The sequence below is a fragment of the Helicoverpa armigera genome, chromosome 23, assembly GCF_030705265.1.
Source record: "Helicoverpa armigera isolate CAAS_96S chromosome 23, ASM3070526v1, whole genome shotgun sequence".
Taxonomy (NCBI): domain Eukaryota; kingdom Metazoa; phylum Arthropoda; class Insecta; order Lepidoptera; family Noctuidae; genus Helicoverpa; species Helicoverpa armigera.
In genome coordinates, this window is record NC_087142.1 from 8,736,615 (window position 1) to 8,760,433 (window position 23,819).

Consider the following 23,819-nt stretch of genomic DNA (forward strand, 5'->3'; position numbering starts at 1 on the left):
GAATACACTTAGTTCTCATGAGTTTTTGTTTTTTTTTTTGAGATCAAAATCTTCATTCAAACGAAGTTATTATAGACATTTTTTTTTGATATTTCTAAAAAGTAATATAATAAATTCATCAACTGACATGCAATGGCCAAAATGAACACATTATGTTTGAGAATGAATTTTTACTCTTGAAATGTAGGTATCAGCATATTAATTACCTACTTGAGGGATGCATGTATTATAAGTACTATAACTTTTAAGATTATGAGTGAACTACCGTGCTATTTGTAAATTTTAATTACATCCCATCATTTCAGACACCCTGCTGATAATATGACATCAAAGCAAATGCGGATAGCCACCCCTGGACCACCTTATCCATGCATTCGAATTACCCTTCTCTCTTGAATTTCAACCTTGTGGTGTAAATTATAATGTTGAAAATTAGGACGTGATGATGATTATAGGTGCAAATGCAAGTTGGTATTGAGGTTTGGAATTAATATCTGTCAGCTTTTAGGCTCTTTGAACAGTATTATGAGCATTTGACACTATAAGTGTGCGATATGAAGAAAGACCTTTGTAGGGATTAAAGGACAAATGAGCTAGGGAGACAATATAGTGCGTACTTAGGTTAGTTATTGTGTGGTTTAAATTATTTTCTAGGCAGACTTGGGAATTTAATTTTGTCTTGAGTATGTGTGTAAAGTGTCGTCATTGGATTTCCATATGTAATGGTGAATCTATATGGATAGGTAAAAAAATATTTTGTTCGCTTTTAAAATATTCTAGACATTTGCGTGAGTAAAACAGAGTATTGTAAACTTTATACTGAACAACACACTTTATTAAACAACCGGCATTTTAGAAAACCAAACTATTACATACATATTTGCAAGCATTCAAACATTCAATCCTCAAGATTATTTGCATCTTCTTCCATAACATCCCACAGGGTTCGATTTCTGAACTCGATATTTTTGGGCTCCTCTACTTTTTCTTCAGTAACTGGTGTATCGGGAATCGATTCCAGGTCATCATCCAAGAGTGATGTGACTGAGAGTAGCGTTGAGTCTGTAATGTTCACTGTGTCACCAGCATCCCCCCTTTCTGGTTGACTCCGTGTCGTGCCCAGGGTCTGGAAAGATGGAAAAAATTTGATTTTAGAGACGACTGTTCCGAAATGTAGGCTTATTAACTACTAGCTTCTGCCTGCGGCTTTGCCCGCGTAGAGCTTGGTTGTATCGCGTTTCCAAGAAAATTCTTCAAGTCTGGAATAAAAACTATCATATGTTCTTTCTCAAGGTCAACTCTATCTCTGTACCAAATTTTATTAAAATCAGTTCAGTGGTTTAGATGTGAAAGCGTAACAGACAGACAGAGTTACTTTCGCATTTATAATATTAGTAGGGATGGGATATTTTAAATAATACTTTAAGATATGTGTATTTTGCAAGAAGATAGAATCTTTGATGTCGTTGAAGAATGGCGTACTGTTTAGTTTATTTTGATAATGTCTTAAATTGATTGGTGTTACATTATTATTTCAATAGCTAACTGACCTATGTAGACTGAAGAGATTTATGTATAAAATTGACGTCGCGATAGTGCGTCCAAATAGAAGTATTGATACTTTGCAATTAGTAACGATATATTCAAGATTTATAACAATACTTGCCGGTGGATCTCCGTGGCTAGACTTCTTTGGTACAGATTGACGACTACTCGCAAGCGCCTGTAAATTTTCTACATAAATAACCATCCCTTTTGGTTCAATTAAATTTGGAAAAGTTACTCCAACTACATATTTATCAATACCAATCTGAAGTATCCTGGGTGTCATTTTGGAAGACAAACTTTCTTCAGGAGTTTTCCTACGAGCAGAATAATTAATTTTTCAACTTACATCTATGATAGCCATGTGTAAGATCGGCACCTCCAGTTTGAGCGGTTTGATCTCCTGAGGCTCCTCGTCCAAGTATGAATACTCAGTGGGCACCTGCCAATTTATCTAAAAGTTAAAATGCATCCATCAATCAATACATGCAGGTATTTAATACAGCAAGAAATGGAAGCATTACATAAACTACTGGCAGCTAAATCTTGGAAAAGTGGCAACTTGTGGGGTTCTTTTAAATTGGACGTTTCGTAACAATGCGGCTACTATGCGGCAACGGTGCATAATAAGCGAGTGTCCCAGAGACGGTCGTTGGGACACTCACTTATTTTCATTCTCACCATAACAACACATCCAATTTGAAAGACCTTATAAGTTAAGACTATCAACTAATCATGCAACAATTCAACCTTTAACTATCTCAACTTATGGTTCATTTTCCTTTATCGTCTTACCCGTCTTAATCTCCATTTCTCCAGAAACTCGTTGGTCTGTCTCAAAGCCTCTTTGCTTTCGTGAAGAAGATCATCGATGCGATCCTTGCTGCGGAACTGCTTGTATTTGTTTAGGAACTGGAAAATAATCTGCTCATGTTAGCCTACAATCTTCTTTTAATAGAATTAATATCTAAAAAAACTTTTTAACAATTTTAAACTGACTTCACAAAACACTGAGAGGGACTTTAATTTCTGACATGGCTCTACTAGGAGACGGTGTCTGCAGGTCTGCTGACTTGGCTAATTTGTTATTTAAGATTATAAAGCCGAGTTTGTTTGATAACACTGATTAAATTAACTATCTATTATTCAATCAAGTACATGATTCAATATTTTTATATAGATAGGAATGCTAAAGGCTTTCTCATAAGATACTGGTAAGATCAACAGCGGAAACAGCACTAAGTGATAAAATAATAATATACTCACAGCGATAGTCAAACTCAACACCAAAATCTCCATAAACAGAACCGGCAAACTGATAGGATTCTCTGGCAACAAGACTGCTTGTTTAGCCTCTTCCCTCACAGTCTTCTTCACAAAGCAAGCAATCTTACAGAAGAGCTTTTGAAACATATCAACGAACCCATGACCTAAAACGTAGTCGATCAGGATGAGGCTCAAAAACACTATACCGTAGAGCACAGCACTGAACGCTTCCAGTAACATGTTCGTGGTGGTTCGTTAAATCTTTGGTGTTGTTTCACATCATTTATTGTAACACATTCAATTTCTCAAATTTTCCGTTACAAGATGGGATTGACGGATTTGTGATTTTTTTCTTTTCTGTCATGCTTCAATGAAGGCATGCAAGAGGTTGGTGTGGTGTACCGAAGAGTGGAAACCTTTTATTTGTCTTTGCCGATTGTGCAAAGTTTCAGCTAAATATATACCTATGAAGTATTTATGATGGGCTACGCATTATACAAGCTTACTACTTGAAGGGCTAAATATGATATTCCTACACATAAAATCCTAAATAATTATAAACTATGACGACAGTGGCGCAGTGTTGAGCTTGCCAACGAAAACAAAGCAAATCCTCTTTGCGATAGTTACCATGGCAACGTACTTGTTGAATTACATCGAATCAACAAACGGACACTTCAGTTCCTTCAGTTCGTGCAAACATTTTGACGTATAGTTTCGTATTTATTTTCAGTTGCTCATTCAATAAAAATAGAAAATGGTACGTATTGTTTTATTATGAACGTGGTCTAGGTACATTTTCTTTATTTTACTTTCAGAGTCGTTTTAACATCTTCATACTTTTTGTAGTTGTAGTGGATTTGTATCAATTTATTTTCAGGCTACTCTAGAATTATTATCAGTTTAATTTATTTAACATATAACAGTTTGTAATATATTTAGAGTTAATTAACGGTGTTATTTAATTTGCAGCCGCCAAAAGCGGGAAAAGAAAAGGCTAAAAAGGCACCAGGTGAGTCAACAACTATACCTACCTAATAGAAACAGTCAAGGACAAAATAGATATCGTGTATTGTTCCGTTAATATCATATATAATCCCATTAGGATTAAATGGTAATTTGTAACTTCAATATCCGATAGCATATTCTATACTGAGAAATGAATAGTAATAAAAGCAATTTTTTTTGTACTTTTCAGCAATTATCATCGATGGCGTCGATACCTCAGATATGTCTCGAGAAAAACTCGAGCAGTTTACTCTTAAAGTTAAAGAGGAACTGGACAAAGAAAGAGAAGAACGCAACTACTTTCAACTGGAAAGAGATAAAATTAGAACATTCTGGGAAATCACTAGACAACAGCTTGAAGAAGCGAAAGCAGAACTTCGTAATAGAGAAAGAGCAACAGAGGAGGCACAGGAAGAAAATGAAGCGCTTTTGGAAACTGAAAAGCAAAAGATAAAGCACTTGAAGTATGAACAGCAAGCAGCTGCAGCTGCTTTGAGAGCAGAAAACTTAGTTGCACTAAAAGCTGCTAAAGAAGAGCACGCTGAACAGGAACTTGAACTGCTAAATGACAAAAGAGTACTTAGACAAGAAATAAGAGAGAAAATGCTGGCAGCTCAAGATGAACTAAGGAGAGCCAAGTTAATACATGCGGAAGAAGTATCAAAGGTGCGAGATGAGTTTGAGGAAAGAGCTCGTCAGATTGAAGATAAAGCAGATAAGAAACTACATGAAACTAAAGTAGAATTAACAGTAAAACATAGAACAGAAATTGCTGAGGTCGAAGAAAGGAAAAATAAGCAGCTCTCGGAATTAATTCAGCATCATGAAAGAGCGTTTTCGGATTTAAAGAACTATTATAATGACATCACTTTGAATAATTTGGGTAAGTGATGCAAGATGTTCTATAGATATTTATTTAGTAAGGAACAAGAATTAATCTTTTTTTTAACACACTAATTTATCTTACAGGTTTGATTAGTAGTCTTAAACAGCAAATGGAGGAAATGCAAAAAGTAAAAGAAAGGGCGGAGAAAATATCCAGAGACGCAGTAGCCGAAACCAAAAGTCTTAGGGAGCCACTAGAAGCAGCTATTATAGATAATAAAGAACTTAAGCGACAAATGTCTAACTATGACCGAGATAAGGCTGCATTGGCTGTGAGTAAAAAATAATTTGAAATATCTAGTAGTCTTCTTCTTGTGAGCTGTAGGTTTAATCACCTAGCGAGACCTGTGTCTGAGTTTTCTCAAATCCTCCTGACGACCCCTGATGTGTAATTGTAACAACGACTACTACTGGGTAGAATTTGGGGACGTCGTCTTTACGGGCTGATTGTAATAAAAAGTAATATTTTGTAATTTCAGGCCAAAACAAAACAACTAACGTCACTAGAGAAACAATTCGAAGTATTGAAATGGGAGTACGAAGTTCTCCAAGTTCGTTTCGATCGAGTTCAAGCAGAGAGAGATGAACTCAAAGCCAGGTTTTCAAGGGCTGTGTTGGAAGTACAGCAGAAAGCTTCCTTGAAGACTGCTCTGCTGGAAGCCAAGCTGAAGAATATGGAGGGACGAGATGCTGGACCAAGAGAAATACACGTAAGATATATTTTTTAACTATACATAGTTCATATTTTCTAATTATGATTTATTTTTCGAAAAGACTAACAGTTTTTGCCTACCTGCAGTTCTTTGATGTTGAGCTTTTTCTTTCGTTGTAGGAACTCCTGAAATTAAAAGACACACAAATTGATGATTTGCGTTACGAGGCAGCTCGACTACGCAAGGCCCATGATGATCTTCTAGCAACCTACGAAGCTAAACTTGCTAGACTTGGAGTACCGAAAGAGGAACTCGGTTTCAAGTAAGATTTTTTTTAATAAGCGCCATCTATCATAAACTGGATGCACTAATAGTCCCTTACTTGTATACAACGCCATCTATGTGAAGTGCATTGAAGTTTTACGTATGCTGGGTTGAACATGTTTCGTTGTATAAATCAGAGATGGCGCTGTAACGAGTTTTTGTTATTTTCAGGCCCTTGAAGGCTGTTGCTGTCGCTGGTCTAGCTCCTGTCATTGGACAAGGTCCAGCTGGATTGGTAACTAAAGACCCTTAGTAGAAGACATTTTATAGACTACTACATTTTTGAGAAAAATCAACATCTTTACTACTTATAGCAAAAAATATTCTTGATAATAGTTATGTGCAATGAAAATTTAATATTTTATGTAAATTACTTAAACGAATAAAAGGTATTTTGAAAACTTGTTTTTTGTTAATTAGTAATCTGGTCAGAGTTTTATCTCAATGCAGCATGCATACCTACATGCACAACAAAAGTCTACAAATTGTGTTCCTGAAAACTTGTCATTAAAAGCTTTCATTATTTTTTGCACAGGAAACGAACTATTAACCTTCACTTAATTAACGATCAACTGTTTTTTTACGATCAACTCGAAAAGGTAAATTTGGTTTAAAACAAATAAAACACGCAGTTTGAAGCCAATGAGTGTACTTTATTTCCTACTAACGATTTTTTATTTATTTCTTTATGTACAAAACGGTTATAAGGCAACAGTTCCAAATGAATGAAAACGCACATTACGATGAATATTAATAATTCAAACATTTCGCATTTGTTAGTTTTTATTTTATTTAGCAAGAAAATTTTGCGCCACACTTCAAAATGTTAAACTGGGTACACACAATACCAAAAATAATCTCGAATAAAAAAGGTATTATTATTCGAATAAACAATAATGGCTTTGTTACATTATCCTCATTATTCCAATAACACAAAAGTCACATTCTCGTTCACTGCATTAATAATTTATATTTTCAAAGAAACCCGTTTAAGTTTTTAAGTAGTTCGGTATTTCAGTACCGGCTAGCGCATAGCACCTATTTAATTTATGCAGTTCCAGGTGAGTTACGTCAACATGCTTCTGACACAAAAAAGGTATAATTTATCAAGATTCGCATAAAGGTTTAACTTTTTTTTATTCGAAACTAAATCGAATTTCTTGTTCGCTTCCATTTCAAAATTTATCGTGTAACATATTAAACGCTAAAAACTTTGGAATTGGACAAAATCCAAGGTTCTCTGGAGGCTAGCCAGAAACAATTAACCTTTGCAATAATACTGCCTCTGAATAATGATTTCAGTGGGTTGAATATTTTACTGTAGATCGCTGATATATCACCTTTATATTGACAACTGTGATACCTAGTATTTTTTTCAAGCAAGTAACTATAACATTGAACTATAATATCATTTTAACAGGTATAATATCAAAATTAAATCCTTTAATAAAAAAAAACGTTACATAAACTTATTTTCAAAATAACGGCTACTTTATTGTTAGATTTTATTTCTGTGTTTAGTTTTTTAACTAATAGGTTCTTAGTGTGTGTAACCAGCTTAAACGCGTAACTACAATTAGTTATGCTCTTAAGTCCTAATTCTTTTACAAATATCTAAATTTTTGAAACCAATCTCATTGTTTTTTTTACAAAATACCTCTAGGTGGACTTCATCTATTCTGTTATCGACTACATTTGTGTCGATAGATTGATGATAATGTTTATTATTAATATATCATTCTTATATACATATAAGTATTTTGTTTCAAGCCAAAAAGCATTGAAATAGCGATCGCTCCATTAAACAGTTTAACAAAATACACAAAAAATCGAGCGTTTTCATTTTATCAACATTTTTGTGATAAAATTATTTTTGCTCGAATTTAAAGACAGGCGTTGGTATACGGAAAAATATTCGAAAGTAATTATGATAGTGTAAGAGTGTTACAAAAGTGTCGTAGACGTGTTATATTTATGAGAAGTATAATGAGGCGAGGTCATATTTCTTATTCGTATAATAATTACATTGTTATTCGAATAATTATTTTCAATAATAATTATGTATTTTAACTCAACAATAAACGTGACAGATATATTTATGTCGTTGAACGTTCAAATATGCAATGTTAATCTTTTCCAAAATTAATACAGAAATATAACCTCAAGTTTACAGTAATTGGAAGAATGGCATCGACGTGAAAACCTATACGAAGGTGCCTTAATTATGTATATTACGATCACATTAAAGCATTTTACATACAATTGCAATACAACAATATCATTGGAATTATTAAAAATACGTACATATTGTTATTACTAAAATTACTAAAAAACTATACACAACCGAAATTCTGACGTTCACAAGGGAAACGCAAAAAATTAGAGCTAAAAAATAATTTGACCTCCGTTTACATTTTGTGATATATTTTACCAATTGCTTTTGCGCTAACTATAGTTATATTACAATTATTTTATTGAGATAATTATTTTCCATGTAGGTAAATGTATTTTTATTTTGTATGTAACATCAATATCATAAAAAAGGTTCTTTAAAAATACACAAATACAAAAGTACATTGGTTTTAACAGATCACCGTAGTTATTTATCTGTAAAAACAATTGCAATTTCAATTGACAAAAACATTATAATTCGTGAAAATAATTTAGGATTTTTATATTTATAGCTGCTATTTATAATTATTATATTACCATTTTTGTTATTTATTAAAATAATACAATGGGTTTAATTTATTCCCTCGACAATAAATTGTTTTTTTGTTTTTACAATTTTATTTATATTTTATTCGGGAAAAACCACCACACAACATATAGTAAAACTATAAAGGCGTATCTTACTATCGGATTTCAAACAAACACTTATGATATATTCATCGAATTTAATATACTAGACAATGTGCGTAGATTTTAGCGATATCTAACATACTCAATACTCATCCAGTCTACGTGAATTTATCCAAATATTTTATATAAAACAAAAATAAATTATAAAAAACAATTATTTTGTTTGAGGAAATTATCTTTTATTTTTGATGTAACCTGATCAATTTCCTCTTCACAAACTGGATCCTGGCAATAGGCCTGGGACGCAAAGACATCTAAAATAATAGGTAAAAATTTCAAAAGTGGCTCTCAGCTGGAAAAAAATATTTACAGAAGTAATAAAGTATCAGAATTGAAGAAAATGGAACTCGACTGGCGTTATTAATCTAGAATTTACGCAATATTCACAAGCCTTTTTTTGTTTTTTTTTTTGTTCATGGTAGGTATATGTTTTCGAAAAAATCTTATGCTTTTCTTACAACCGTTGGCCATATGAAAAGGTACTTCGAAATTTTCCGTGTTATAAATATCGGGCTGAAAACTTCGGTAAAAATTAAACAGTGTGGTGAAATAGTGGAACTAATTTCGTTATAATTGTTTAATGTATTCTATTTGTGGTAGTTTAATGGTACAATGTCGGTTCGGATCGGCATGGACAGTGTTAATGAATTTTTGAATAGTCGAGGCACGGGACGGAGAATCGATACCGCGTAGCGCGTGGCAAGGAATTCGATAATCTCAATTTATGTATGATCGATTTACATATACGTTTCACCTAATTTTAATCGAGACTTATATTTTTGAAAAAAAATATCCTTCAGTCAAACATCGGGTAATTCAGCTAACTAAACGGCTATTCAAAATATAAAGTGCATCATTACTTCCAAATAAACTAATTTAGCTTATCAACTAAAATGATATCAATGAATTGTACTGATGGGATAACTCTATTTTATAATTATTAGTCGATGTATTTAAACATATTGTTTTTCTTTCAATATACTTTTTTTCTTTCTAAATATTTTCTATTCCTCGACTTGTTTTTGTCGTGACTAATGTATCTCAAAATCAACAATTTCATAAAATTATTTCACTATTCTTGAACAGCTTGCTTTTTTTATATATACCTTTTATAATATACAATACTTTTATATTTTCAATATATTTTAACAGCACGCGTGCATTTTGACACATTAGCGTACGAGCATTAAAACCTTATTTATAATTACTATTAGGAGATAAAATTCTTTTATTACTAATATATAAATGTTTTTTGCGATAATATCTTCTGCCTTTTAAAAACCCTTCTGTATTGAGCAATAATTCTCCGAGGAAGGTAGTCTCAAAAATTATTAAAAATTAATAATATTAATTAATAAACAATGTAATTTTATTCAAGTTTAATGCTCAAAAAATAACTTTTTTGGATAGAAACAATTATTGTCATCATGAAGGTATTAATTTATTCGAAAAGTTAAGTTGGTAACAATTTCATCATAAATAATTTTAATCATCAATAAAAAGCAGAAGATATCACCGCCAAAATATTCAGTATTACTTTTTTATTTCACAACGCGTTATAAAAAAAATCTTTCGCCCGTTTTCGACCTTTTCAAAGTCGTGCTTTCATACTGTGTCTATCCTACCTTCTCGCTCTTGCACTCTTACAGAATAGAATGAGGGGAACAGCAATACTCAAGCGTGGTAAAATCACATTATGTCGAGCACAATATAGATCATAAATAGTTCGTTTATAGTGTTCAGCTCATCTCGTGATGCACTCTGTAACCGAAGCCGCCTCTTCAGGAATCCTGTCATCTGAAAAGAGAACAAAACACATTTCAATTGACTTCTGAAATTATCAAAAATGGGTGGGAAATGGGTGTCGAATATTTAGGATCTTTTAAATATCGACGGGCAGGGCTGGCAAGCAAAATTAAAACTATCATACTTATTTGGGGGCTAATGTAATGGACTTTACTTATGGGCTTAGAAAGCATCAAGCTAAAGATTATTATTTTAAAAGTCATTGTGTAATTAAATTATAGGGATATGTGAGAAAAAAAATGATTAAAAGTTGGGGAAGTAACTTGTGCAAGTCAAAAAGCCTGAACATGAAACAAAGGATAAACTGTAAGTCTTTTGATAAAAAATCATGTCAACTGAAACCATTATGACTGACGCGTAGCTTTTGCGAGTTTCCTTCAAAAGTTTCATATTTTCCTCACGAGGGAACGTCATGAGTAAGGCTCAGGAGAACTTTTCACTTATTTCATAAAAGTTTCATATTGATTTATAATGTATGAAACAGGGAAATATATTTTAATACGTACCGGAGAAGAACAAAATACAGAGTAAACTAATATTAAAGCATGTTATTAAAAAAAACTCCGCTTTTTTTGCTGTTCTAAAAATATGCAATAGGTACTTAGATGCTTTATTTGTAAAATAGTTGAATATTTTATTCGAGTGTACTTTAATATTTTTTTATTCGAATAATAAAAGCACAATAACTTTATTCGGTTAATTATTGAATAATAATTTATTTTTTTCAAAGCATAAAGCGTAGATGACATTATTTTATAATTGTTTCATAATATTTATGTGCAATATAATTTGTGCCATAGGATTTTGTGCCTTAAGCGTAAATCAATAAAGCTCAAGCCAACAGAGACGTACCTCTGTATTATATTGATGTTAGTCACGTTAGGCGTTCACGAACGATGACTTGGTCCTGTCGGGTGCAGAGAATTGTATAAGAAACTGAAGAATATGGGTTTCTTGGGATATCAGTGTAAAATATATATATTTTTTAGATTACTTTGTGTGTATTTTTTTTTGGAATGACTGAGCCTTGGCATTTATTTTTGTATAAGTATTTTTTTTTTGTTATGGTAATACAGATTACAACATAATTGTATTTTTTATTTATAAAATAAAATATCTGAAGAAAAACATAACACAACATTTAATAAACCTTTCGTAAAAACAAATGATGTAAAATTCACTTACCCAGACAAAGAAGCAGAATTGGAAATTGGCGGACTATTGGATTCAAAGCCTTCCTTAGGCTTCTCGTTAGCCAGTTGCATCTTCAGCTGATGTCCGAAACACGCCAGATCCTCCCTGAACGTATCGGACCCTGGGGTCGTTGGCTTCTCATCATCACCCGTCGCCATTGCTTCAGCATCACTCTTCAATGGCGCTTGCTCAGACTCTTCCTCAGTATTATATATCTTAAAGTACGCAAATGTCAAATATATCACCGAAATTATGAATGACGGTATCGGTATTGCCATGGCATACACCAGGTTTAATGTATTCTGCCACATGTCGAGTTCGGTGATGACCAATCCTGGGTCAACACGGCTGTAGTAGCAAGTGTAGTTGTTGCCAATTGGTTTGTGCTTCGCGTAAAAGACCGTGCAGTTCAAGATAGGCGGATATCCACAGCCTTTAACATTCGGGAACAGTCTCGCACCTGTGAAATACCATTCTGAGTCGTTTCCTTGCAATCCCGTTGGTAACGCATCTGGTAGCTCGTCGTCTAACATTTCTGGATACGATTTATCAGCTGTTACTTCATAGTTCTCGTATTCATAGTCCTTCCTTAATGCCCTTTCGGCCCTGATTAATGTCTCCATGTCAGTTGGAGTAACATTGGGGTATATTCCCAATTTGTAGTTGACGCGAATTTGAGTACACTCAAACAGATCTTTGGTGCAGCCCTCCCTGCAAGATGCCCAGGAGCAGTTGCTGGCGCCAACGAGATGCTGCACTCCTGTCGTGACGCATAGTGCTGCGACTGGATCGAATTGCATGAATATTGTAGTAAAGGCTGGTTCTATGACGAATGGCACGAGGAAGAGGAACGCAAACAGGCTGAATGTTCCCAGTAGAACGAAAGTTGCTGTTGTGTAAAATAGAAGTTTCTCAGCGAAGGTTGGGGGTACAATTTCTTCGTCTGTCATGGTGTGGGAGCGCTACGGGCGACCATAGCGCTGTCTCAGCTCGCTTGTGTCATATCATTTTATATCCCATTTCAGTCTTTGAACGTTTTTGTATTTTTCAATATTTATTTACATATCTGCTGGTTGACTGATAAAGCTTTAATGAGGCTTGGCTACTTAAACATCCTAAAATTATTGTCAACTTATTTATTTATAGTTCAAACTTCTTCAATAAGAATTCAAGATAAAATTATTCTAAATAAACACTGCAGCAAAAATAGACGATGTTATCAACAGTCTAACAAAATTCTTTTTTGTATCCCAAAAAGTTATGTAACTCAAGTTATGTAAAACAACGAAAACATCCAGTGAGCCATTCCTAGAATGTACGCAAACCAAATAACATGATTGGCATTTGACATATTTGGCGGAACATTCCTAACAGAGAAAGGCATAACTACGGCGCGGTCTGGTCTGACACACGACAGTCTTGGTGTGGTCTGACTGGCAGTGAAGAAATTGAAGAGTAACTGGTAAAAAAGAAACGCTTTCTGGTGGTAGCATACGCTCGGATAGAGAAAGTCACCGTTTGAAATCGAATCAAGCAGCTGTCAGCATATTACGGGCAATACTTACGGTTAAGATCCGTTTCTAATTGAAAAGTTTGCTATATTTAAAACTAAAAGTGTGTACCTTTTTGAAATGATAACTTCTACATTTTTCCAAAGCTCAGTCATACATAAAATCTCAGTTATCTTTATAAAACTAGAGAAGAGCCTTGTAGAAACCCAGGCGCGACAACTGGCACCACACACAATTAAACCGGGACGCCAGACTGTCTGGCCAGCAATACAGTATCCAGATATCGATTTGGGCTAGAATTAGCATTGACACTAATAACAGCTTTATTTAGCAGAGAGCCTACGAAATTTTGGACCTTTGATTGCCGACTTTTGTGGGTTCTCTCTTTCCAAAAAGTCGAAACTCTATGTTTAACATGTCCTTAAAATAGAAAGAAAATTTGAACCTTGTAATGTAATCTAATATCCCTATATGCCTATAAACAATAAAAACTTGATTTTCATTAACTTTTGATGGTCAGTGCAGGTTAAGCTATATGTTTCTAAATATTATTAACTAATTATTTTATGCAATGCAATTACGGTGACAATGTGTTATCATGTAAGCGAGTGAGCACTTTATTACGTTCATGAAAAGACTATTAAAAAGTCATAAAGAAATTAATAATGATTAATTTGATAAAAGATAGTGTTCAATGCTCTAGCTACATACCTACATAGGTGGAATCTATGTAAAGTAGTAGGTATAAGGTCCATTTAGGAGACACAATTTCCATAAAACAATAATGATTTTCAGCTTGATTTGTCAAAAGATGTTTTAAACGATAACCTCAAGCTCTATGTATTTTCGGCAGTTTTGTTTCTTCATTCATTATTTAATAATACCTTAATTACCTATAATGATATATCTATTATTGTACTCCACAATAGGCACCATGAATTTTAAATGATTGGCCTTTATCACAAAAATATTTTTAAATTCAGGCATCAGCTTTATTATTCATGAAGATACCATGAACTTATCATGAGGCCCATTATATCATGAATTTTGTATATCATGCCTACGTGTCAAGAATCTGAAATTTATTTCATCGTTTATTTCGTGGTCTATTTTTATTGAATAACAATTTACTGTTAATAAATAATACCGAATTATTTTATACAATGAATATTTTTATTTGGATGATTACACTTTAATATTACTAATAAAAATAAAAACGACTTAAATTTTTTGAATTTTCTTGTTACTATCTTTTATTTATTTAATGTCATGACTTCACAGGTCGGTGTTTTTATGAATATTTTATATAACGCACGAAAAAAACTGCAATTTGGACACCAATTTTAGAAATAACTCTATTTTTAACTTAGTTAACATGAAGAGGTTTATGTCAAAAAACGGAATTTGATCGACTGATTGATGGCACTTAGGCGCGACCGGAAAACATTAGACTCTTCAATATTGATGGAAACTGAACCTATCTACGTATTAACGTCAAATCATGCATCTACACCGCAATTACTTTTTGTAGAGAAAAGTTTCCAAGCGCACTGATTACAAATTTATTTCTAGTCAATATGTTTAGAAACATATGTTTGTTGTGTGTTCCCTGTGAGATGACGGAAGAAAACATTGCCATCTCTCATGCCAACATGCTTCAACATCTTCATGCTTCCGAAGAAAAAATTGAGATAAGAGCAGCAATGATAATGATTCCCTCGATTTCACCGGAGTCTCGAAGGAACTACCAAGCTAATAAAATTCGCAACGGTTGCACCGAAGGCGTTGCTCCGAAAAGTGCGTTGTGGATGCACGAAAACAGTAAATATTTTTATCAACGAGTTTGTTACGGTACTGATTGAAAAATAATGAGTGTTTGGTTCGCAAGATAGCCCAACTATAACTATGGGAAATAGTTATCGATGTTTTTATTTCAGTTCCGATAATGGTAATTAATATGAAATAACGAGTAGCTAGCTAAATCAAACGCAAATATGAGCATAATTTTCGTTTCCTAAACTATAATTAAACCTTAATTCTATCTATACATACTAAATAAAACTACAACTATAAATTTAAATCTTATTTCATCAATTCTCATGCAAAAACGTATGCATTTTTATTTCCAATCGCAAGTAAACACACAATATAATATTGCCAGCCAATTTATTATGCAAGCAATTCTGTATGAGATAAAGTTTAAATTGCAATACACAATTAACTTCAACAAGGATTGAGTTCTCTTTATCCCGAAATTATGCAATGTTGGTAGAAATATCATATATGAGACGAGAGTTAAAATATTTAATAGTACGTACAGTATAGCAATTTGTGATGAATATGAAATGCAAAAACAATGTAGTTTATTTAAAAAATGTTGTTTTAAAATAGCATTTATTTTTTTGTCTCTAAAAATAATACAAATATAAAACTCTCCTACTATGGGTTTCCCCGAAGAGATTTCATAAGAAATAATAGGTATCTTTTTTATGTTATTACTGCTTCTAATATACGTTTACTCTCTAGGTAAATAATAATTTGTGGAGCCCCATTTCGGAGTATTTCAAAAATGTTGCTCCCTATGTGAAAGATTAATTACCATGTCCTCTCCCTCAGAACACGGATAATCAAAACCATCCTAAGAGGGTTCTGATAAGTTAAGTCGATGCAGGTTAAGATTCTAAGCTTTATTTAAGCTCACGAGCGAAAAATATTCTAATGACAGTTCTCCAACTAAGAACTTCCAAGAACGGAGGAAGTCGTCGTAATAAGATGGTCACCCATCCACTGACAATAAATATTTCCTAACTTAGTGATCGATCGACCCTTGCGTATGCTATATTAGTTTATGGCTCAATATGCGTGTAAACATTAGAGAGATAGTTTTCAGCGGGCGGTCCGATAACTATCGATTTTATTTATAAATACATACACGCATGTTAGTGACACTAATTCTATTATTAATTTATACGCTACACGAGTGAAAATTATGTTGTTCATCAGTATAATATGTATTATCAATGATGATGAAATGCCTATGTGGCGAGAAGTTATGTGTTATGTGGAAACCAGAGGAATGAGGATTATATTATACGAAAAAAAAGAAGATGAACGACTAAATGATAAATGGATTATGTAAAAGAAGATATGGCTTATAATTAACGTATTTTTTAAGAAGACGGCGATGTCAAATTGAGAAATACTGAAAAAAGACATGCTGCGCCAACCCCATATAAAAATTAGAATAAGGGTTAACAGGATAATGAGGATGCTTTATATTATGTACAGCGATTAGACACGGCAGCTGACAAAAAACTACTGTTGTACAGGACAAACTTCTGTGCATACAAATCAAACAATTTAAGTACTATTCTCCAAAGAATACCAAGACTCATTTTTGCCGATAGCACAGAGTTCCTCAGTTCTGAAAGCTCAAGAATAGCGTAGAGATGAAATGAGGACACTGTTTGTATGGAGAAGACATCGCATGTCATTGAGTCAGATGGAACCATGAAGGAAGGAAAGTTAGCGGAGATACCATAGGAAAGGTAGGTCATATGCCTTCTTCTAGGTCAAATACACAATACTAGGTTCACCGTACGGACATTACCAAAGCGATAGATCAGATACGAGTGAGCTAATGAAGACTTAAGGTTCTTTTAGACACCAGGGGCCCGATTTTCCAAATTTTACTTAAGCGAATGTCGATTCACGTTCGAAATGTTTTTATTTTTTTCTGTCATTTAATAATGAATCATTTTGTATGCAAATGATTTACGATTGCAATATGATTGTAGAGCAAACTACCGTAGGTATAGACAAAAATATCAAACCAAGCGAATGTCGTTGGAATACGATTGGTCTTATATTAGTAGCAGAATGCCCGATATGGTTAAAACTACTATTGTGATCATATTGCGATTCAATTTCTATTCAATTTTGAAATTATTAACTTAGGAGAATCAGGGCCCTGTTAACGATTTTTGGTAGTACAAAAAATGCTCCGGTCCAAAGACGTATAATGGCGAAGAAAGTAACATTCCTCGTCCCCAGTATACACCCGCATTTTGGCGCGATACTTTCTTAGGAGATTTTCCGTTATGACACCTCCGCTAGTCATTTAGTTCTCCATGGTTGGAGCCGTGTCGTGGTAGTCTTTTGTTTAGTTTCTATCTGCGACGGTAGATGTTAGTAGTATTGTTATAATGCGTTTGCTAGAATGTTGATAAGTAAGTACGTTGGGCATTGATTGATTGATGTCATGGTTATAGGGCATGGCTGATAAGCATTATCAATTATTAGCTGTGCGCCCCGGTTTCGTTAGTTCCGGGAGAACTACTTGTAGTGAGCCGGTAATCGATAAAAAGTTAAATACGAAGTTACTTCTTGCATTGATTCATGTGTGATGTGTGAATTATCACTTACTTGTTCACCCATATAATATTATGTGAGCTATCTTTTACCCGTTGTAAGCTAGTAAAACCGCTTGCAGAAGCTAGCATCGTAAATTTGTATGCTATCCAAGTGAATAAAATAGTAAAAAATCAAAGCAAACTATGCATTTTCCACCATAAACTGACATAGGTAAATAGGAACATAATATTAGCTTGTCAACCCATTACCTGCCATGTCCCATGGAGTACAGTCCACAACAATAACTATTTTAGTTTTAGTAGTGGCTTTTAAATTTTGTAATAGTGATTATGGACTTAAGATAAACAATATCAATCAGTTACTGATAGTTTGTCCTTGTCCTTGTTTATCCTTTAAGGGTTTTAAGATACCTTGTATCTTATAAAACCTATGTATATGAATTATCTACTACATGTACCTAGTGTGACATGGTGGATAATTACTTCTATTAAAATGTCAATCTCAATCAATATGTTTCACATAATAAGAGCTGCGCAGTTGCTTGCTTGTTATTATGAAGTTATATGATAAGATATTGCTACTCTATGACACCAACGCAGAAAACGGCACAAACAGCCAGCTATATTCAAAGCAAACTTTGAATATAAAGTATAGAGTAACTTTATATTCAATATTATAATTTTATTTACAAAAACTAAACCACCTTTTTCTGCCAACTGTACGCACACTAGCTAATCAATATCGATTTCCCGCCAATCACCATACGTTACTGGTGGGCTGTCTCCCCATAATAAGACTGGAAGTCTTCCAATAATTGAGATATACCATACATTAAGAGGGTTAAGTAACAGCCAATGGTACTATCGATCATAAGGTTAAGCATCGCTTGACGTGGTTGGTAGGTCGATGGGTGATCATCTTGTCATGACGAGTTCCTTCAAGTTTTAGAAGACATGTTCAATTATTGGGCCGTATGCATCTGCCTAGCCTTTTCCAAATATGTTGGTATTGGCCTCCAGGCAAAATGCTAATACATAACCTGTATTTTTATGGAACAACTGACTATCTGGTTTCTGGCTTTCCCTTCTCAGTAAGAGTAGTCAGTTAATAGTTCCCTTTGTAAGACTAGATCTCAGACTTTCTGACTACCCCATTCTACTATGTGAGATGTAGTTAACCGACAGGCGGCTGTCTAAACATAGGTTGATTACAATATATGAATTACATAATGTTGGATACCTACGTATCCGATATTTTGTGGCATGAGTTTAAGTCTAAGTAACAGCCATATGGTTCGACCTTTCCGAACATACGGTTAAGCAATGCTTAGCGAGATCTGTTCGTGGATTGGTGACCATCTCAGCTTTTCTCAGCAACCTCTGTTTTTCGCAATGCACGTCAAACTGATGGGTCCCAGCTGTCATTTGAACACATAAAATTTGTTAAGAAGCAGAAAGTCTGACAGCCAGTCTTACCAGTCGTACCGTGTTGCCCGGGGTTGAAGAGGTCAGATAGGCAGTCGCTCCATGCAAAACACTGGTATCCCAACATAGTCAGGTAAATGGCTAGGAAGGTCATGATGACATCGTGTCATTTCACTCTAAAAGTCTGAAAAACAACACAAGCGTTCAAACGTAGATTGCCTAACAGTAAGTCAATAAGTATTTTATGTGAAAACCCTGAAAACTGTTAAAATGGAAATAGTTTTCTATCGTAGGTTAAGTATATAAAGAAAAGTATAAAGACTTATGTTAATAATGTGCGTTAAAACCTAATCAAAGTCTGGTATTTACAGCTACATACACTTAGATTCACGATACACATGCGTAGATACCAATTTTCACTGGACACTCAATAATATTACTACGAACGACTAGAATAAAATGAACCCTAAAAAGCTTAGACTTTTTGTACCGTTAAAAGCACTATTACATAACCTAACCTCAAACTATAAGGGTTTGACGTCACTTTGTACTAAAACAAGGGTATATTACCACTGAATAGAAACACGAAAATGTATACCAAACATGCAATCAAAAGGTATAGAAATATTCCTGTTATGATCATTCAATTATAACGCAAATCAAATAAACATTTCTAGTTACATAATTTTTGCTCAAAAATCCTCATTTTAAATGAAACATATTTTAGTTTCGTAAATGTAGAATTGAAATACGAAAATACGCGAACAAATACCTTACGCATATTGACATAATGCAGCAATGACTTGACGATAGTTTCTCAGCATTTTTCTCGTGAAATATGAAGTTATTTATCGAAATATCGACTAAAACACTTAATGAAATGTAAACGGTAATTAAATGTATCGTGTGTACTATAAATAAAGGTCTCTATATTCATTTAACCAGCCTCATTAAAGCTAAGGTCTCACTGTTACCATTTAAAACAAAACACGACGAAGAAAACAATATTTTGAAAAACACTTTAGTCTTTTATCACTATATCATTATGTTCTGGGTTTAAAAAACGTATATTTTTGAAAATTCTTTTTTCTTTGACGTCTGTTTTTAGTCAGACGTCGACGCGTTCCCGCGACTCGAGTACTACTGGGCGCAGGCCTTCCCCGACAGCCCCGTAGCCACCTCAAAACTACGTAACACATAAAAATCCCATAAAAAAACCTTCAATTAAACATTCACTCTACAAAACTAAAAATCAGAAAAAAAATCACAATCATTTTCAATAAAATAAAAAAATGAACAGCATTTTAAAATGAGAAATTAAAAATGGATAAAAATTTCGAATAAAAAATTCAAAATTCATTTTATATTTTTATTTCCTTTAACGTTTATTTCTTGTTTTTTAGTTTACATTTAAAATGTTTTTGGTGCTTAGATGTAGTTATTTGAGTGCGCGCGTCGGTTTGTCCGGTCGATACAGCGGTATCATGTGTTCCAACGTTGTACGGCGACAGACAGTCTTGTTTTACAATTCTGAGGTCCCAATGCTCAATGTTATTAAGATTACTTTCCCTTGCACCAACCACTACTATTCCTATACAATTTTAAGGAGAGAACGTGCTTTCATGTTGTTCAAATATAGCCTTTATAGTAAATACCGGGTGTTTTGGGAACAGTGCTGGCTTCGTTTGGTTACTTTGTCTTCATAATAGTACTTGGGGTGCAATGAATGACGCTTTCCCGTTTTATGGGTTAATGACTCCTGTTTGGGGTAGGTTGATAAAAAATAAATAATAAGAAAATATGTACAAAAGAAAATAATAAGGATTCTTATTTTAATGATGTCTATGCAAAAAATAGGTTCTATAATGAGATTATTTTGCTGTAATAAGATCAGTGTAATTTACCATTGTATGTTCTGTTTTAGCCGACAATTAAGCAAAGACTGTAATGTTGTTAGTGCTACAAATAAGTATGAATCCTACAAAATATGTTGACCTATAAAAATACTTGAAAGCAGTTCTTTATCCTGATATTCTTATGGATTTGAGCCAAGTTATGATTCAATGAAAATACCGGTCAAGTATTATAGAGTTTACGACTATTGAAACTCGTAGAATCTTTGTCTTCTGTAGAATATTTGAGAGTAAAAATCCTATTTTATTTCATAAATGCACAATGCATTTGTCTGTTTATCAGCTTTCAAAATAACAGGCTCGCCTTATTCGAATAAAATCTGCCGATGCTGCTACAAAAAAAAGTTTTCTGGCTCAAATGTGGATGGACTGATATTCTAGAAGAATGATTGAGAGAGGAGTGACCAAACAAACAATAAATGAATTGTTTGAAAGACTTATGTAGTTGGAAAGAATGTTACTTGTGCGATGATGATCCAAAGAGGAGGATGACAGAAGAAGACTTGCTATGCCTATCACAAGTTAGATTGGGACAAGGGCAGGAGTTTCATAATGTATGCATTTTGTTAGAATCTTAGGTGTATCCTACATGGTAGAGCCCAACTAGGAGAACTTGTATATTATGCACCTAATTAAAAACATCTTTTGGTTTATTGAGATCAGTATGACAATAAAACTGCCCCACTATATTAATATTATGACTATGACACATCTAAATAAGCCATATTCTGTAAACCTTCATAAAGCCACTATGAGATATTTTATATCGCTCGTAAAGCGAGCTTAATTTCGCTCAGAACGCTCCGAGATGCAGCTGTAGCAAATTGCTTTGCTTTTTTTTGTAGGCATCGCATTCTTGAAGAAATATCTAAAGTATTATATTATACTTTCAGTTTTGAATATTTTTATTTCCGAAACTACTGCTTGGCGTAGTTATCAGCCTTTCTCAATAAACCTGCAGCTGCCAGAATTTATTGGATTAAATAAGATCCGAAGATCATGGTTTTTGCATACACTTTTTAGGTAGTCAAAGTCAAGAAATGTATTCTCGTAGAAGCTAACTATTAAGTAATCTGTGCCTATGCTGACGTTATGAAGCTGAAAGTTATATTTAGACGCGCTTAGCTCAGAGACTTGAACAATTAGAAACATATTTTAAAAGGTACCTCTTCATAGAGGAGGAATAGCACTATTCGGGTGCACAAAGTACTTTCCACTGGACGCAAGTGAAACCGCTAGAGAAAGCTAATCTACCAATAATCGAAGCTACAAGTCATCTAGACTTTCAAAAGTGCAACCGCCAAAGATGAAGTGGTTCGCTGAGTATCATATCTAAAGAGCTTTCCATCTCAGGCTGTCGATGGCACTTCCACATATTAGGCACTTTGTGAGATAGCCTCTTGTGTTAGTGGTCATTCTTGGCTATTAGCCCAGTGGATGACGAGAGCTAGAATGCAACGTATTAAGTTTTTGTTGTTCCTCGTGGTTGCGCTCGCGTCCCGTGGGAACTCCTGCCCGTACTGGGGTAATATAGCCTATGTTACTCGGGAAGAGTGCAACACTGAATTTTTGCCAATTGATTTAGTAGTTTCGGAGCCTTTAATGTACAAATAAACAAAGGAATTATCCTTTAGTATAGATTAGCTATGCACCCATTTAAATCGGTTCAGTAGTTTTGGCGTGAAAGTGCATAAAACACACAGATGAAGTAACTTCGCTTTGTGATATTGGACATAACATAGACTACTTTTATTCAGGCGTGGAAAATAGTTCCTTCTCGAGCACCGAGACCGTGGACCAACCATCAATCAAGGTGCCTATAGATATATTTCAAATCCTAATTTCAGCAACTTCAAGTATAAAATAGGTTCAACAACCTGAAAAGTCGGTTTCCAGTAATTGCATTGCCGTGACTGCTGAAAAGCTGTAATTATACCTGTGACCCATTTCTGAATTACATGCAACTGAAAAACGTTTAGCAAGCACTAAGTACGGATTTATTCATGTTTGCAGAAAATAAGGTATTTTTTGTGTCTCGTAAGTAGAGTTGTCTCAAGTTTCAAATCCTTGCTAATATCATAAATATGTAAATAACTCTGTCTGTTTGTTTGTAGCTTTCTAATGGTGAAAGAATATTTAAAATCGGTCCAGTGCTTTTTGAGTTTACCCATTACAACCAAACAAACAAAGTTTTCCTCTTTATAATATTAGTATAGACAAATACATAATTTCTGCCCATGTTATTTCCCAGACTCTAGATTCCTGTTCATTTAGAATTTTTAAGTAGTTTTGGCATGATAGTGGGACCGACTGACAAAGAAGAGCTACTTTTGCCTTATTAGTAAATAGTCTCTGATATGTGCCTTAAAATGCCTCAGTCATTCCAATTTTCGTTTATATAAAATACGAGAATTATCTAAACGAACCTTTAAATAATTCTCTTCAATCGTCAAGGCCACATATTCAGTGGCTGACCAATCAAATATGTATCAGTTACCAAGCTGTCCTCATTGTGAAACCCATGAATTTCGTTTAATTTTAATACTTTTAGGAAACTTTCGATTTTAATTACCTTCTATTTTTTAAGGAAGCTTTAGTTCTTGTTTTCACCTTGCTTCAATAAGTGCCTTAAAGGAATGTTTCTGGCTCTCATAGGATTAACATACTTTGATAAGGACACGCAGAAATATTTTTGTCATGAAGGTGTCAATAGCAAGCTTTTGTTGTCTTTTTTCAATTTGGTGAATGCAGACTCTTCCTAATTGTGCAGAACGATAAGTCAGTTGATCTCAATGAATATAACTGCAAAGAATACCAGATTCTTCAAACACATTTATTTACAGACATGGGTATTATGTCAAATCTAATCTTTCTCTATCTTGCAAACATCACGGTTGATTTTTATCAATAAGCTAATTGTAACAACTCTGCCTGACTCGGAAGCAGATTCCAAATCACTATGGTCATCAGCGGCTCTTTTTACCACTATACTAACCAAGCAGACAGATATTGTTAAGCTCATTTGCCTCCTACCCTTATCCTGATCTTATTTAG

At 33.9% G+C, this 23,819-nt stretch overlaps 3 protein-coding genes across 13 annotated transcripts; 1 reads left to right on the forward strand and 2 right to left on the reverse strand.

Annotated features, from left to right (window-relative positions):
- Window positions 1-814: 814 nt before the first annotated feature.
- Window positions 815-3,145, reverse strand: LOC110374045 (uncharacterized). Of its 4 annotated transcripts, none has more exons than XM_049837557.2 (4): window positions 2,812-3,145; window positions 2,341-2,457; window positions 1,895-1,987; window positions 815-1,126 (listed from the first exon to the last, which is right to left on the reverse strand). In XM_049837557.2, exons 1-4 carry the CDS (start codon window positions 3,049-3,051, stop codon window positions 899-901), a joined length of 678 nt encoding a protein of 225 aa, XP_049693514.1. In that variant the 5' UTR covers window positions 3,052-3,145; the 3' UTR covers window positions 815-898. The 4 variants fall into 4 exon arrangements, with proteins under 4 accessions (XP_049693514.1, XP_021187258.1, XP_021187259.1 ...); XM_021331583.3 differs by having other exon boundaries at window positions 1,895-1,999; XM_021331584.3 differs by having other exon boundaries at window positions 2,341-2,469.
- A 331-nt stretch (window positions 3,146-3,476) lies between these two features.
- Window positions 3,477-6,012, forward strand: LOC110374037 (dynein regulatory complex subunit 4). The gene is made up of 7 exons (XM_021331573.3): window positions 3,477-3,571; window positions 3,784-3,823; window positions 4,010-4,702; window positions 4,789-4,976; window positions 5,184-5,414; window positions 5,537-5,679; window positions 5,853-6,012. Exons 1-7 carry the CDS (start codon window positions 3,569-3,571, stop codon window positions 5,932-5,934), a joined length of 1,380 nt encoding a protein of 459 aa, XP_021187248.1. The 5' UTR covers window positions 3,477-3,568; the 3' UTR covers window positions 5,935-6,012.
- Window positions 6,013-6,313: 301 nt separating this feature from the next.
- On the reverse strand, window positions 6,314-20,030 carry LOC110374035 (protein tipE). Of its 8 annotated transcripts, none has more exons than XM_049837552.2 (4): window positions 19,827-20,030; window positions 11,535-12,569; window positions 11,202-11,256; window positions 6,314-10,340 (listed from the first exon to the last, which is right to left on the reverse strand). In XM_049837552.2, the coding sequence occupies exons 2-3, from the start codon at window positions 12,491-12,493 to the stop codon at window positions 11,229-11,231; spliced, it is 987 nt and encodes a 328-aa protein (XP_049693509.1). In that variant the 5' UTR covers window positions 12,494-12,569; window positions 19,827-20,030; the 3' UTR covers window positions 6,314-10,340; window positions 11,202-11,228. The 8 variants fall into 8 exon arrangements, with proteins under 8 accessions (XP_049693509.1, XP_021187243.1, XP_021187242.1 ...); XM_021331568.3 differs by having other exon boundaries at window positions 11,535-12,609; XM_021331567.3 differs by having other exon boundaries at window positions 11,535-12,612.
- Between the last annotated feature and the right edge of the window lie 3,789 nt (window positions 20,031-23,819).

What these genes read in the sequence shown, in the direction of transcription:
- LOC110374035 (XM_049837552.2), bottom strand. Translation starts at nt 12,493, where the DNA reads ATGACAGACGAAGAAATTGTACCCCCAACCTTCGCTGAGAAACTTCTA. An exon ending in AATTCTGCTTCTTTGTCTGG is followed by an intron (nt 11,257 to 11,534) that starts GTAAGTGAATTT and finishes TGCACCCGACAG; the next exon opens with GACCAAGTCATCGTTCGTGA.
- LOC110374045 (XM_021331581.3), bottom strand. Translation starts at nt 3,051, where the DNA reads ATGTTACTGGAAGCGTTCAGTGCTGTGCTCTACGGTATAGTGTTTTTG. An exon ending in TGTTGAGTTTGACTATCGCT is followed by an intron (nt 2,470 to 2,811) that starts GTGAGTATATTA and finishes TAACATGAGCAG; the next exon opens with ATTATTTTCCAGTTCCTAAA. An exon ending in AGAAATGGAGATTAAGACGG is followed by an intron (nt 2,000 to 2,340) that starts GTAAGACGATAA and finishes TTTAACTTTTAG; the next exon opens with ATAAATTGGCAGGTGCCCAC.
- LOC110374037 (XM_021331573.3), top strand. An exon ending in CTGGACCAAGAGAAATACAC is followed by an intron (nt 5,415 to 5,536) that starts GTAAGATATATT and finishes CTTTCGTTGTAG; the next exon opens with GAACTCCTGAAATTAAAAGA. An exon ending in AAAGAGGAACTCGGTTTCAA is followed by an intron (nt 5,680 to 5,852) that starts GTAAGATTTTTT and finishes TGTTATTTTCAG; the next exon opens with GCCCTTGAAGGCTGTTGCTG.